The following is a 15,589-nucleotide window of genomic DNA, read 5'->3' as shown; positions in this document are numbered from 1 at the left end:
TACCTGCTTAATCGGTAAAATTAATTATGTAACATTTTTTGAAATTTATATGACTACATATAAGTCATATACTTTCATTTTTGTTCCAGTGTAGGTTATATAAAAAAGTGATTTTTTATGTATCATTAACTTCATTATCTACACATATGCCATATCAGCTTGTTTCTTTTATCCAGTTAATAAGTTCAGTCCGTTCATATTAATACACTCTTGGGAACCTGGGGTTTAGCTTGAAAAAATTGAACCTGAAAAAGTTCCAATTTGGATTTGCATTCACAATATACCCATTGAACTATGGAGTGGCAGAAGTATAGGTAAACTTGTTAGTGGTATTGGTAGGCCTATGTTGATGGACAAAGTTACTTCAGAGAGATGTCTAAGTAAAAGTGGAAGACTAGGTTTTGCTAGAGTTTTGACTGAAGTCAATGCAGCTGATGACCTTCCTAGCTTTGTCGAATTTTCCTATCCTGTGATTGGTTCTTTTCCGGCCAAAGTGGGTAAACTTGAGGTGACTTATCAATGGAAACCGCCTTTATGCACTCATTGCAAAGTGTTTGGCCACTCTTTTAATACTTGTAAAATTAGGCCTAAAACAGAAGATGAAGTATCTGCACAAGTGTTAAAAGACGCTTTGAAAATCAACAATGATGGTGAAACAGTTGATTTAAATAACCAGTGTGTTGAGGACGGCAATAAAGTTGTTGGTAAGAAAGGAAGGGTATTTCATAAGTTGAATTTTGATAATAATAAAAGTCAATGGCAGTCAACATAAGCAAAAGGTATCAAGCAAAATGCAGTTAAGAATAATTATGGTATTAAAGACAATATTGCTGTGGAGGAAACAAATTGAAATGTGGAGTCCCAGAAAAATTGAAATCATAATGTTTTAAGGAAAAGAGATAAAGGGAAGGGCATTGATGGTGAAGATAATAATAAGACATATTCCAAAGATAGAATTGAAACAAACAATCCTTTTTATGTATTAGTAGATGATGAGGGTAATGGTGATTGATGTTAAGTTTGATAATACTGCTCCGAAATCAGGGTATTCTACATCTTGTTAGTCTCTTACTTTATATCTAGTATAGGTCCTCGAGTTTCGCTCAAATTAGTGTTACTCATGTTGTAATCCTCGTTGTATCATTTCCTTATCAATAAAATTATCTTGCTTTTCAAAAAAAAAAAACACTCTTTGAAAATATGCGACATACACTATTACTGTTTTGAATATATAGCTTACATTTGAAAAAAAAAAAAATTATAATGCGTATGTATAGTAAGTGACAAGATAATAAAGGCATCTGTCCAGTGGCGAGGCTAGGCAGGGACTCGTGAGTCACGGGACACCGCTATGTTAAAAATTATCAGAAGAAAATACCCTGTAAAATTGTGTAGGACACCAATAAATTTAACTGAAGGACCCCATATCATTTTCGAATATACAGTTTTTCCTTTAAAATGTATAGAACACCACTATATATAACTACTCGGACCCAATATATTTTCCGAACTCGTAGTATTTTGAAAGTAAACAACCACTAAAATAGCATTCAAATATAACTAGGACTGGAAAAAAAATTTGAGGACCTCATTGAATTTGCATCCTAGAATCGTGACCGCATCTGTGTGTTTAGCTAAATCATTATGCCAAGATTTAAAAATCAAGTACGCTCACAGTGTATATTGACTCATAAAAAAGTATACATCACCTCTCTCAAAATTTGAGGTATATGATCATGTCCATGTCCTTACTCCTTAGTATCACAAGTCGGTCACGTCCTCATCTTAAAGGCGTAAATAAATATCCTTATAGCATCTTTAGTAACATATTTTATGAATGACCCTTGAATTATCGTAAAATGATAATATTGAACTACGGATATATACAAGTCTCAACTCACTCTATAACTATTCACAGAATTATCAAACTAGTAAACCCATAATATGTAACTGTTGCAACACCTTCATCGAAGAAGACTACCCAGTTTAGTGTAGTTATATAATGTTTTGCTGTATATAAAAAGACAGAGTTAATTAAAATACTTACAATTTATTAAAAAATTCTCCACAAACAACATTAAAAACAGAGTATAAGTAGCACACATTCAAACCACAAACTTAGCATTAATTCATTCATTCATAGTAATACCATAGCCAATACATAAACATGGATTAATTAAAGCTTACTGAAACACCGTACGTAGGGGGACATTAAAATAAAAGGTAAATCACACAAATTAACCCACAACTAGTCTAATTTAGTAGTAATTAACAAAGTCTGGTGCAGAAGCAACGGCGACGGAAACCAACGCAATCGCCACCGGAGAAGCCCTCATTACGGCACACCATAGCGCAGTTGTGGTCGCTCATACAAGTTCCATGAAAGTTGTGGCTTTGAGATTTGCACATTCGTGCTTCTGCTACTGGAATAGTCCACTCTACATTCATTCATAAAAAATACAAAATAAACACATTAATAAAGCATTTAATTAATTTCATTCAACTTTGATTTGATATAAAAAAACTTAATGATATGTATAGAGAAATAAAAACCATAATAAATGAACGAATTTGATTAGGTACTAACGAGAAGCGAAAATGATGAGCAAGGTGAAAAGGAGAGCAAAGGCTTTGCTAGTAGTCATTTTTCTTCTGGGGTTAAATGAATATTGTAAGCTTAATTTGTATTTGTATTTGTGTAGCAAAAGTGTTGACGAAAATATGAGTTTATATAGACAAAATGGAAAGGTGGTGGACGGTGGATTATGGCGATCATCGAGGTGGTCGGCAAAATACTATTCCCTTTAGGATAATGAGTTTTAATTTGTACGGAGTATTTGTTTCAATTTAATAATTCCAAACAAAAAACGAAATTTTAGGAAATCTCACTACTTCTGTCCAAATTTAATAGTCTAATGTATCAAGTTTATGGAGTAATAACAATTTAGTGTGATTAGTTTAATTAATTACTCCGTATTAATTATTATATAGATAGACATCGATTTGCATACTTTCAATTGGTTAATTTTTGGTTTTAAATTTGTTAAATACTCCATATTTATTTTGATACGAGGTAAGCTTCAATACCATTGCCATACATATCAACTGATCAAGTACCATTTTTTTTTAACTAGAGAACAAGAAAATCTAATTCTACTCCTTTTAAAAAATGAAAAAATTAGTACTCCACTACGTAACAAACAAAGTAACAAAGATACAAAATTATTAAAATGTCAACACGCTCTTATTCGTTATTATACATCCAAGTAAACATCTAATTTAATCTATCTATACATATACACTCACTTTAATCAAATCGGTGCTCAATAGCCTACCTCTTTATTATTTTTCCCTTTTTAAAGCACCTACACGAGTTTTAAATGAACTAGAAGGCTTACGTCGTGATTTCTTTTGGGGTGGGACTTCGGATGATCGAAAAATGGCTTGGGTAAAATGGAAACAAATCCTACTACCTTATGACATGGGAGGACTAAATGTAGGATCTCTAAAAAATAAAAATTTTGGACTTCTAATAAAATGGTGGTGGAAGTTTCTTAACAATAACAACTCCCTTTGGGCCCGGGTAATCAAGAGTATATAAGGGAAAAACGGCGGGTTGGGGTGTTTTTCCACATCGTCCGACCTTAATGTAAAAAAAATTTCGGGCCGCACTTGGTTTAATATTGTCAATGTTGAGCGCACCCTAAGCAAATTAGGGTGCGATATTTCTAATGCGTTTTTTAAGGTGATAGGTAAAGGGGTCGAAACAAGCTTTTGGGAAGACAAATGGTGCGGTGATGAACCTCTAAAAGTCGCCTTTCCTAGACTGTATCAAATTGAATCTTCCAAAAGCGCCACTGTAGCAGATAGAGTTCCAAAAACCGACACTACTACTACTTTTCGTTGGGCCTGGACTGTTGAGCCCAAATGGCGGGTTGAGTCAGAATTAAATAAACTTGTTTCGATGATCACAACTTGATCCTTCTCCAACAAAAATGGTGACGAGTGGTGCTGGAAGTTCAGCTCCTCCAACAAATTCACTCCCAGGTTGTAATGACCCGGAAAATTTCGACTTATTTAAACCAATTATCTATACGATTTATTATTTTGACACGTTAAACAAAGTCTGTTAGATTGAGTCTCAAAAATTTTAGAACGGTTCATATATAAAATTACCTTTGACTACTCTCGACGATTCATGAACAATTATATGTATGTATATATATATATATTATAAGATGTACAAGTAAAAACGACGTTCCTACAGTAAAACACTATTTGCTACAGTAAAAATGACTTTGCTACAGTAAAACGCTATTTGCTACAGTGAAATCGTATTTTGCTACAGTGCTACAGTAAATACTATTTGCTACAGTAACACTATTTTGCTACCGTACCCCCTATTTGATGTCGACGAACTAGCAAACAAAATCGGAAAAGGCGTCCATGCGATCGCATGACAAAAACACTGAAAATTCATGCGATCGCATGAGCTACAGTAAATGGAACAGTACTATAAAAAGGCCAGTTTGTTCGACGATATACTTCACAACATATTTTCTTATGTAATTTAAATTTATAATTATAATTATAATTTTAATTTAAGTTAATAATAATAAAGTATATTCGAGGGTGTTTTAATTCGGGTTTCAAACCGCTTTAAGCTAAGGAAATATTGGGTATTGTTTGGGGTATTGTTCTTGAATCCAACGCCAACCATACAGTCGTCTACCGTCATTACGTCTACGCAATTTGCCTACAATATTGAGTCTCAATATTGAACTGTGAGTTATAGTCTCCCTTTTTAAATACTTTAAATATTTTTGGGCTGAGAATACATGCAATTTATTTTAAACGCGATAAGACACAAGTACATACTAAATTCTACACTGAGTTAAACCGAAAATCCCTTAGCTTTGGTAACTAGTAGCTGCCAGTACATATGATATGGACTGGTGGGCGCGAATAATTGTATATGGATCCATAGGGCTTGACATCCCCGTCCGAGCTAGAGCGCTAGCCTTTTAACGGACGTATGTTATTTGAGTTTAAGACACGTTGGTTTGCGTGTATTAAAACGAATGGGGTAATTATCACTATAGCGTTAAGTTTAGTTACCAGGGTGCTCTGTTACGTAGAATCTATTGATAAACTTTTTGTAGTGACCCGAACTTTTCCATGTTTATATATATGAATTGAGATTGATATTTACATGATTAAATGTTTCCAACATGTTAAGCAATCAAACTTGTTAAGACTTGATTAATTGAAATATGTTTCATATAGACAATTGACCACCCAAGTTGACCGGTGATTCACGAACGTTAAAACTTGTAAAAACTATATGATGACATATATATGGATATATATATATAGTTAACATGATACTATGATAAGTAAACATATCATTAAGTATATTAACAATGAACTACATATGTAAAAACAAGACTACTAACTTAATGATTTTTAAACGAGACATATATGTAACGATTATCGTTGTAAAGACGTTTAATGTATATATATCATATTAAGAGATATTCATACATGATAATATCATGTTAATATAATAATTTAAAATCTCATTTGATATTATAAACATTGGGTTAACAACATTTAACAAGATCGTTAACCTAAAGGTTTCAAAACAACACTTACATGTAACGACTAACGATGACTTAACGAATCAGTTAAAATGTATATACATGTAGTGTTTTAATATGTATTTATACACTTTTGGAAGACTTCAATATACTTATCAAAATACTTCTACTTAACAAAAATGCTTACAATTACATCCTCGTTCAGTTTCATCAACAATTCTACTCGTATGTACCCGTATTCGTACTCGTACAATACACAGCTTTTAGATGTATGTACTATTGGTATATACACTCCAATGATCAGCTCTTAGCAGCCATGTGAGTCACCTAACACATGTGGGAACCATCATTTGGCAACTAGCATGAAATATCTCATAAATTACAAAAATATGAGTAATCATTCATGACTTATTTACATGAAAACAAAATTACATATCCTTTATATCTAATCCATACACCAACGACCAAAAACACCTACAAACACTTTCATTCTTCAATTTTCTTCATCTAATTGATCTCTCTCAAGTTCTATCTTCAAGTTCTAAGTGTTCTTCATATATTCTACAAGTTCTAGTTACATAAAATCAAGAATACTTTCAAGTTTGCTAGCTCACTTCCAATCTTGTAAGGTGATCATCCAACCTCAAGAAATCTTTGTTTCTTACAGTAGGTTATCATTCTAATACAAGGTAATAATCATATTCAAACTTTGGTTCAATTTCTATAACTATAACAATCTTATTTCAAGTGATGATCTTACTTGAACTTGTTTTCGTGTCATGATTCTGCTTCAAGAACTTCGAGCCATCCAAGGATCCATTGAAGCTAGATCCATTTTTCTCTTTTCCAGTAGGTTTATCCAAGTAACTTAAGGTAGTAGTGATGTTCATAACATCATTCGATTCATACATATAAAGCTATCTTATTCGAAGGTTTAAACTTGTAATCACTAGAACATAGTTTAGTTAATTCTAAACTTGTTCGCAAAAAAAAAGTTAATCCTTCTAACTTGACTTTTAAAATAAACTAAACACATGTTCTATATCTATATGATATGCTAACTTAATGATTTAAAACCTGGAAACACGAAAAACACCGTAAAACTGGATTTACGCCGTCGTAGTAACACCGCGGGCTGTTTTGGGTTAGTTAATTAAAAACTATGATAAACTTTGATTTAAAAGTTTTTATTCTGAGAAAATGATTGTTATTATGAACATGAAACTATATCCAAAAAATATGGTTAAACTCAAAGTGGAAGTATATTTTCTAAAATGGTCATCTAGACGTCGTTCTTTCGACTGAAATGACTACCTTTACAAAAACGACTTGTAAATTATTTTTCCGACTATAAACCTATACATTTTATGTTTTGATTCATAAAATAGAGTTCAATATGAAACCATAGCAATTTAATTCACTCAAAACGGATTTAAAATGAAGAAGTTATGGGTAAAACAAGATTGGATAATTTTTTCTCATTTTAGCTACGTGAAAATTGGTAACAAATCTATTCCAACCATAACTTAATCAACTTGTATTGTATATTATGTAATCTTGAGATACCATAGACACGTATACAATGTTTCAACCTATCATGTCGACACATCTATATATATTTCGGAACAACCATAGACACTCTATATGTGAATGTTGGAGTTAGCTATACAGGGTTGAGGTTGATTCCAAAATATATATAGTTTGAGTTGTGATCAATACTGAGATACGTATACACTGGGTCATGGATTGATTCAAGATAATATTTATCGATTTATTTCTGTACATCTAACTGTGGACAACTAGTTGTAGGTTACTAACGAGGACAGCTGACTTAATAAACTTAAAACATCAAAATATATTAAAAGTGTTGTAAATATATTTTGAACATACTTTGATATATATGTATATATTGTTATAGGTTCGTGAATCAACCAGTGGCCAAGTCTTACTTCCCGACGAAGTAAAAATCTGTGAAAGTGAGTTATAGTCCCACTTTTAAAATCTAATACTTTTGGGATGAGAATACATGCAGGTTTTATAAATGATTTACAAAATAGACACAAGTACGTGAAACTACATTCTATGGTTGAATTATCGAAATCGAATATGCCCCTTTTTATTAAGTCTGGTAATCTAAGAATTAAGGAACAGACACCCTAATTGACGCGAATCCTAAAGATAGATCTATTGGGCCTAACAAACCCCATCCAAAGTACCGGATGCTTTAGTACTTCGAAATTTATATCATATCCGAAGGGTGTCCCGGAATGATGGGGATATTCTTATATATGCATCTTGTTAATGTCGGTTACCAGGTGTTCACCATATGAATGATTTTTATCTCTATGTATGGGATGTGTATTGAAATATGAAATCTTGTGGTCTATTATTATGATTTGATATATATAGGTTAAACCTATAACTCACCAACATTTTTGTTGACGTTTTAAGCATGTTTATTCTCAGGTGATTATTAAGAGCTTCCGCTGTCGCATACTTAAATAAGGACGAGATTTGGAGTCCATACTTGTATGATATTGTGTAAAAACTGCATTCAAGAAACTTATTTTGTTGTAACATATTTGTATTGTAAACCATTATGTAATGGTCGTGTGTAAACAGGATATTTGAGATTACCATTATTTGATAATCTACGTAAAGCTTTTTAAACCTTTATTGATGAAATAAAGGTTATGGTTTGTTTTAAAATGAATGCAGTCTTTGAAAAACGTCTCATATAGAGGTCAAAACCTCGCAACGAAATCAATTAATATGGAACGTTTTTAATCAATAAGAACGGGACATTTCAGTTGGTATCCGAGCGTTGGTCTTAGAGAACCAGAAAATTTGCATTAGTGTGTCTTATCGAGTTTGTTAGGATGCATTTGTGAGTCTGGACTTCGACCGTGTTTTCTTTAAAAATGATTGCTTAACATTTTTGTTGGAAACTATATATTTTTAACATATGAATATTATGTGATATATTAATCTCTTATCGTGTTTGATATTATGTGATAGATGTCTACCTCTAGAACAAGTCCCATTGACTCACCTAATAATAATGAAGAGTCAAATGTAAATTGGAATGATTCGTGGACTGATTCACAAGTTCCCGAAGAGGAACCGGAAGAAGAGTCGGAACCGGAAGAAGAATCGGAACCGGAAGAAGAATCGGAACCGGAAGAAGAAATAGAACCGGTGGGGGAAATAATAAAACGGTTAAGTAAAAGAGAATCCTCAACCAACCGACCAAGGTTAATTATGGTCAATGGTGTTTCCGCCAAGGAAGCAAAATATTGGGAGGATTACCAATTCTTCGATGAATCGGATTCCGACGAGAATTCCGATGATGTTATAGAAATTACCCCAACTGAATTTAAAAAGGCAAAAGAAAATAATAAGGGAAAGGGCATAAAAATAGAGAAATCTAATTCCAACCCCGATGAACTTTATATGTATCGTCAACCCCCGAAGTCCTTAAGTTGTAACAATGACCCGGGAACCTCTAAACCACCAGGTTTTTCTAAACCAATGTGGATAACGACGGCTCGTATTAGGGGAACATCATATATCCCTAGAAACTTGGCAAAACGAACCAAAACCGAACAAGAAGAAACGAGCGAGTCGGAATAAGATAGTTATATTCGTGTGGTGTAATTTATGTAATATAGTGTGCTTATGCTTTATGATATATGTAAAAATTGCTTGTATTAATAAGTATTTTTTTTATGAATCTAACTCTTGTCTATTTTACAGTATAAAAACACAAAATGGATAGACAACCCAATATTTTAAGAGACCTACCCGGAGACATGATTGATGAAATCTTGTCTAGAGTCGGTCAGAATTCCTCGACACAACTATTTAAGGCGAGATCAGTTTGTAAGACATTCGAAGAACGTTCCAAGAATGCCTTGGTTAATAAAAGGCTTTCGTTCGGAAGATGGGGAATATCACATTGGGAAATCCATAAGTTACGATGTGTTTACTTTGACGCATATATTGCGGGGAACCCAAATGCTATTTTACGCAATGGGTTAAGAAATTATTTTGACTCAGTATATCCGAATATAGGACTTCGTGATTTAGAAAAAGCAGCTAACATGCAACATAAAGAAGCATGTTATGCTTACGGGTTAGTAATGTTCGCTTCTCACCAAAGTGAGAACAAGAACATCGGGCTACAACTATTAAACAAAACGTTCCCACAAGTGACGGAGTCGGTAATTGGGGTAAGAAATGAGGTTTTTAGGTTATTACGAGACTGTTGGTCATTACGTAACCCTCGTCCCTTTGATGACGTTACAACGCACTGTCTTATCAACGGCCATAACGGTTATGTTCCACAAGACCAAGGATGGGAAGTAGTCCTAGTAAAACCAGAATGCATGACTTGTTTCTGGACGTATGAATTACGTGTCTTTATTGCCTTTGCTGAACGACTTGTGTACTAGCTAGAATTATCTTCACAACTATCTTGTATCAAAGTTATTGTGTGCTATATTTCATGCTTTATGTAAAATAAGCGGTATTGTAAGTTTGTAAAATATTGTATAAAAGTTTGAACGCGAAATATTATTACAATCAGTTTTTCATATAGAATTGTAGTAGTTGAATTGTATATTAGCTACTAAGTATGAACTTAATAGGTAGGTACTACCCGAATTTAAACTTATAAAATGCTAATATGAAGAAAAAGCTTTTATAAATGAGTTCATATTATGCTACGAAATACTATTAACTACTCTTAATATTCTGTATGATTAACTTGTTCCATTTGACTATTTTGAAGGAAATGGCACCGACTACTCGACACACCGTGAATATGAATGAAGAGGAATTCCGTACTTTTCTAGCTTCAAACATAGCCGCAGTACAGGCTGCGCTACATACCAACAATAACCTTGGATCTGGCAGTACAGGAAATCGTGTAGGATGCACCTACAAAGAATTCACTGCCTGCAAACCTTTGGAATTTGATGGAACTGAAGGACCGATCGGATTGAAACGGTGGACCGAGAAGGTCGAATCGGTGTTTGCCATAAGTAAGTGTACTGAAGAGGACAAAGTAAAGTACGCTACGCATTCCTTCACAGGTTCTGCGTTAACATGGTGGAATACCTATCTAGAGCAAGTGGGACAAGACGATGCGTACGCACTACCGTGGTCAGCATTCAAGCACTTGATGAACGAGAAGTACCGTCCCAGAACCGAGGTCAATAAGCTCAAGACAGAACTTAGAGGGTTACGAACCCAAGGATTTGATATTACCACGTACGAAAGACGATTCACAGAATTGTGCCTATTGTGTCCGGGAGCATTCGAAGATGAGGAAGAGAAGATCGACGCGTTTGTGAAAGGATTACCGGAAAGAATCCAAGAAGATATAAGTTCACACGAGCCCGCCTCCATACAACAGGCATGTAGAATGGCTCACAAACTAGTGAACCAGATTGAAGAAAGAATTAAAGAACAGACTGTTGAAGAGGCCAATGTGAAGCAAGTCAAAAGAAAGTGGGAGGAAAACGGTGATAAGAATCACCAATACAACAATAACAGCAATTACAACAATAATCGCAACAATTATCCCAACAATCGCAACATCAATCGCAACTACAACAAACGGCCCAACAACAACAACAACAACAGCAACAGCAACTACAACAATCATCCCAACAACAATAATAACCGCAACAACAACAACAATCAGAAGCAGCTATGCCAAAGGTGTGAAAAGTATCACTCGGGGTTCTGCACCAAATTTTGCAACAAATTTTGCAACAAGTGTAAAAGAAATGGTCATAGCGCGGCGAAGTGTGAGGTCTACGGACCAGGGGTTAATAGAACGAAAGGAACAAATGGTGTCGGAACGAGTAATGGCGGAGCAAGTAGTGTCGGAGCAAGTTATGCCAATGTAGTTTGTTATAAATGTGGAAAACCGGGCCACATTATTAGAAATTGCCCGAACCAGGAGAACACGAATGGACAAGGCCGCGGAAGAGTTTTCAATATTAATGCGGCAGAGGCACAGGAAGACCCGGAGCTTGTTACGGGTACGTTTCTTATTGACAATAAATCTGCTTACGTTTTATTTGATTCGGGTGCGGATAGAAGCTATATGAGTAGAGATTTTTGTGCTAAATTAAGTTGTCCATTGACGCCTTTGGATAGTAAATTTTTACTCGAATTAGCAAATGGTAAATTAATTTCAGCAGATAATATATGTCGGAATCGAGAAATTAAACTGGTTAGCGAAACATTTAAGATTGATTTGATACCAGTAGAGTTAGGGAGTTTTGATGTGATAATCGGTATGGACTGGTTGAAAGAAGTGAAAGCAGAGATCGTTTGTTACAAAAATGCAATTCGCATTATACGAGAAAAAGGAAAACCCTTAATGGTGTACGGAGAAAAGGGCAACACGAAGCTACATATTATTAGTAATTTGAAGGCACAAAAACTAATAAGAAAAGGTTGCTATGCTGTTCTAGCACACGTCGAGAAAGTACAAACTGAAGAAAAGAGCATCAATGATGTTCCCATTGCAAAAGAATTTCCCGATGTATTTCCGAAAGAATTACCGGGATTACCCCCACATCGATCCGTTGAATTTCAAATAGATCTTGTACCAGGAGCTGCACCAATAGCTCGTGCTCCTTACAGACTCGCACCCAGCGAGATGAAAGAACTGCAAAGCCAATTACAAGAACTTTTAGAGCGTGGTTTCATTCGACCAAGCACATCACCGTGGGGAGCTCCTGTTTTGTTTGTCAAGAAGAAAGATGGTACATTCAGGTTGTGTATCGACTACCGAGAGTTGAACAAACTTACCATCAAGAACCGCTACCCACTACCGAGAATCGACGACTTATTTGATCAACTACAAGGCTCGTCTGTTTATTCAAAGATTGACTTACGTTCCGGGTATCATCAAATGCGGGTGAAAGAAGATGATATTCCAAAGACTGCTTTCAGAACACGTTACGGTCATTACGAGTTATGGTCATGCCGTTTGGTTTAACTAATGCACCAGCTGTGTTTATGGACCTTATGAACCGAGTGTGTGGACCATACCTTGACAAGTTTGTCATTGTTTTCATTGATGACATACTTATTTACTCAAAGAATGACCAAGAACACGGTGAACATTTGAGAAAGGTGTTAGAAGTATTGAGGAAGGAAGAATTGTACGCTAAATTTTCAAAGTGTGCATTTTGGTTGGAAGAAGTTCAATTCCTCGGTCACATAGTGAACAAAGAAGGTATTAAGGTGGATCCGGCAAAGATAGAAACTGTTGAAAAGTGGGAAACCCCAAAAACTCCGAAACACATACGTCAGTTTTTAGGACTAGCTGGTTACTACAGAAGGTTCATCCAAGACTTTTCCAGAATAGCAAAACCCTTGACTGCATTAACGCATAAAGGGAAGAAATTTGAATGGAATGATGAACAAGAGAAAGCGTTTCAGTTATTGAAGAAAAAGCTAACTACGGCACCTATATTGTCATTGCCTGAAGGGAATGATGATTTTGTGATTTATTGTGACGCATCAAAGCAAGGTCTCGGTTGTGTATTAATGCAACGAACGAAGGTGATTGCTTATGCGTCTAGACAATTGAAGATTCACGAACAAAATTATACGATGCGTGATTTGGAATTAGGCGCGGTTGTTTTTGCATTAAAGACTTGGAGGCACTACTTATATGGGGTCAAAAGTATTATATATACCGACCACAAAAGTCTTCAACACATATTTAATCAGAAACAACTGAATATGAGGCAGCGTAGGTGGATTGAATTATTGAATGATTACGACTTTGAGATTCGTTACCACCCGGGGAAGGCAAATGTGGTAGCCGATGCCTTGAGTAGGAAGGACAGAGAACCCATTCGAGTAAAATCTATGAATATAATGATTCATAATAACCTTACTACTCAAATAAAGGAGGCGCAACAAGGAGTTTTAAAAGAGGGAAATTTAAAGGATGAAATACCCAAAGGATCGGAGAAGCATCTTAATATTCGGGAAGACGGAACCCGGTATAGGGCTGAAAGGATTTGGGTACCAAAATTTGGAGATATGAGAGAAATGGTACTTAGAGAAGCTCATAAAACCAGATACCCAATACATCCTGGAACGAGGAAGATGTACAAGGATCTCAAGAAACATTTTTGGTGGCCGGGTATGAAAGCCGATGTTGCTAAATACGTAGGAGAATGTTTGACGTGTTCTAAGGTCAAAGCTGAGCATCAGAAACCATCAGGTCTACTTCAACAACCCGAAATCCCGGAATGGAAATGGGAAAACATTACCATGGATTTCATCACTAAATTGCCAAGGACCGCAAGTGGTTTTGATACTATTTGGGTAATAGTTGATCGTCTCACCAAATCAGCACACTTCCTGCCAATAAGAGAAGATGACAAGATGGAGAAGTTAGCACGACTGTATTTGAAGGAAGTCGTCTCCAGACATGGAATACCAATCTCTATTATCTCTGATAGGGATGGCAGATTTATTTCAAGATTCTGGCAGACATTACAGCAAGCATTAGGAACTCGTCTAGACATGAGTACTGCCTATCATCCACAAACTGATGGGCAGAGCGAAAGGACGATACAAACGCTTGAAGACATGCTACGAGCATGTGTTATTGATTTCGGAAACAGTTGGGATCGACATCTACCGTTAGCAGAATTTTCCTACAACAACAGCTACCATTCAAGCATTGAGATGGCGCCGTTTGAATCACTTTATGGTAGAAAGTGCAGGTCTCCGATTTGTTGGAGTGAAGTGGGGGATAGACAGATTACGGGTCCGGAGATTATACAAGAAACTACCGAGAAGATCATCCAAATTCAACAACGGTTGAAAACCGCCCAAAGTCGACAAAAGAGCTACGCTGACATTAAAAGAAAAGATATAGAATTTGAAATTGGAGAGATGGTCATGCTTAAAGTTGCACCTTGGAAAGGCGTTGTTCGATTTGGTAAACGAGGGAAATTAAATCCAAGGTATATTGGACCATTCAAGATTATTGATCGTGTCGGACCAGTAGCTTACCGACTTGAGTTACCTCAACAACTCGCGGCTGTACATAACACTTTCCACGTCTCGAATTTGAAGAAATGTTTTGCTAAAGAAGATCTCACTATTCCGTTAGATGAAATCCAAATCAACGAAAAACTTCAATTCATCGAAGAACCCGTCGAAATAATGGATCGTGGGGTTAAAAGACTTAAGCAAAACAAGATACCAATTGTTAAGGTTTGATGGAATGCTCGTAGAGGACCCGAGTTCACCTGGGAGTGTGAAGATCAGATGAAGAAGAAATACCCGCATCTATTTCCAGAAGATTCGTCAACACCTTCAACAGCTTAAAATTTCGGGACGAAATTTATTTAACGGGTAGGTACTGTAGTGACCCGAACTTTTCCATGTTTATATATATTAATTGAGATTGATATTTACATGATTAAATGTTTCCAACATGTTAAGCAATCAAACTTGTTAAGACTTGATTAATTGAAATATGTTTCATATAGACAATTGACCACCCAAGTTGACCGGTGATTCACGAACGTTAAAACTTGTAAAAACTATATGATGACATATATATGGATATATATATATAGTTAACATGATACTATGATAAGTAAACATATCATTAAGTATATTAACAATGAACTACATATGTAAAAACAAGACTACTAACTTAATGATTTTTAAACGAGACATATATGTAACGATTATCGTTGTAAAGACGTTTAATGTATATATATCATATTAAGAGATATTCATACATGATAATATTATGATAATATAATAATTTAAAATCTCATTTGATATTATAAACATTGGGTTAACAACATTTAACAAGATCGTTAACCTAAAGGTTTCAAAACAACACTTACATGTAACGACTAACGATGACTTAACGAATCAGTTAAAATGTATATACATGTAGTGTTTTAATATGTATTTATACA

General features: G+C 35.1%; 1 protein-coding gene across 1 annotated transcript; it reads right to left on the bottom strand.

Annotated features, from left to right (window-relative positions):
- Nucleotides 1–2,116: 2,116 nt before the first annotated feature.
- On the bottom strand, nt 2,117–2,692 carry LOC139859204 (defensin-like protein 1). The gene is made up of 2 exons (XM_071848000.1): nt 2,588–2,692; nt 2,117–2,438 (listed from the first exon to the last, which is right to left on the bottom strand). Exons 1-2 carry the CDS (start codon nt 2,643–2,645, stop codon nt 2,269–2,271), a joined length of 228 nt encoding a protein of 75 aa, XP_071704101.1. The 5' UTR covers nt 2,646–2,692; the 3' UTR covers nt 2,117–2,268.
- Nucleotides 2,693–15,589: the final 12,897 nt, after the last annotated feature.

Source organism: Rutidosis leptorrhynchoides, chromosome 1 (genome assembly GCF_046630445.1).
Source record: "Rutidosis leptorrhynchoides isolate AG116_Rl617_1_P2 chromosome 1, CSIRO_AGI_Rlap_v1, whole genome shotgun sequence".
In the NCBI taxonomy this organism is placed as follows: Eukaryota; Viridiplantae; Streptophyta; class Magnoliopsida; order Asterales; family Asteraceae; genus Rutidosis; species Rutidosis leptorrhynchoides.
Note: the sequence above shows the minus strand (reverse complement) of the source record. Positions and strands in the feature narration are given on the sequence as shown.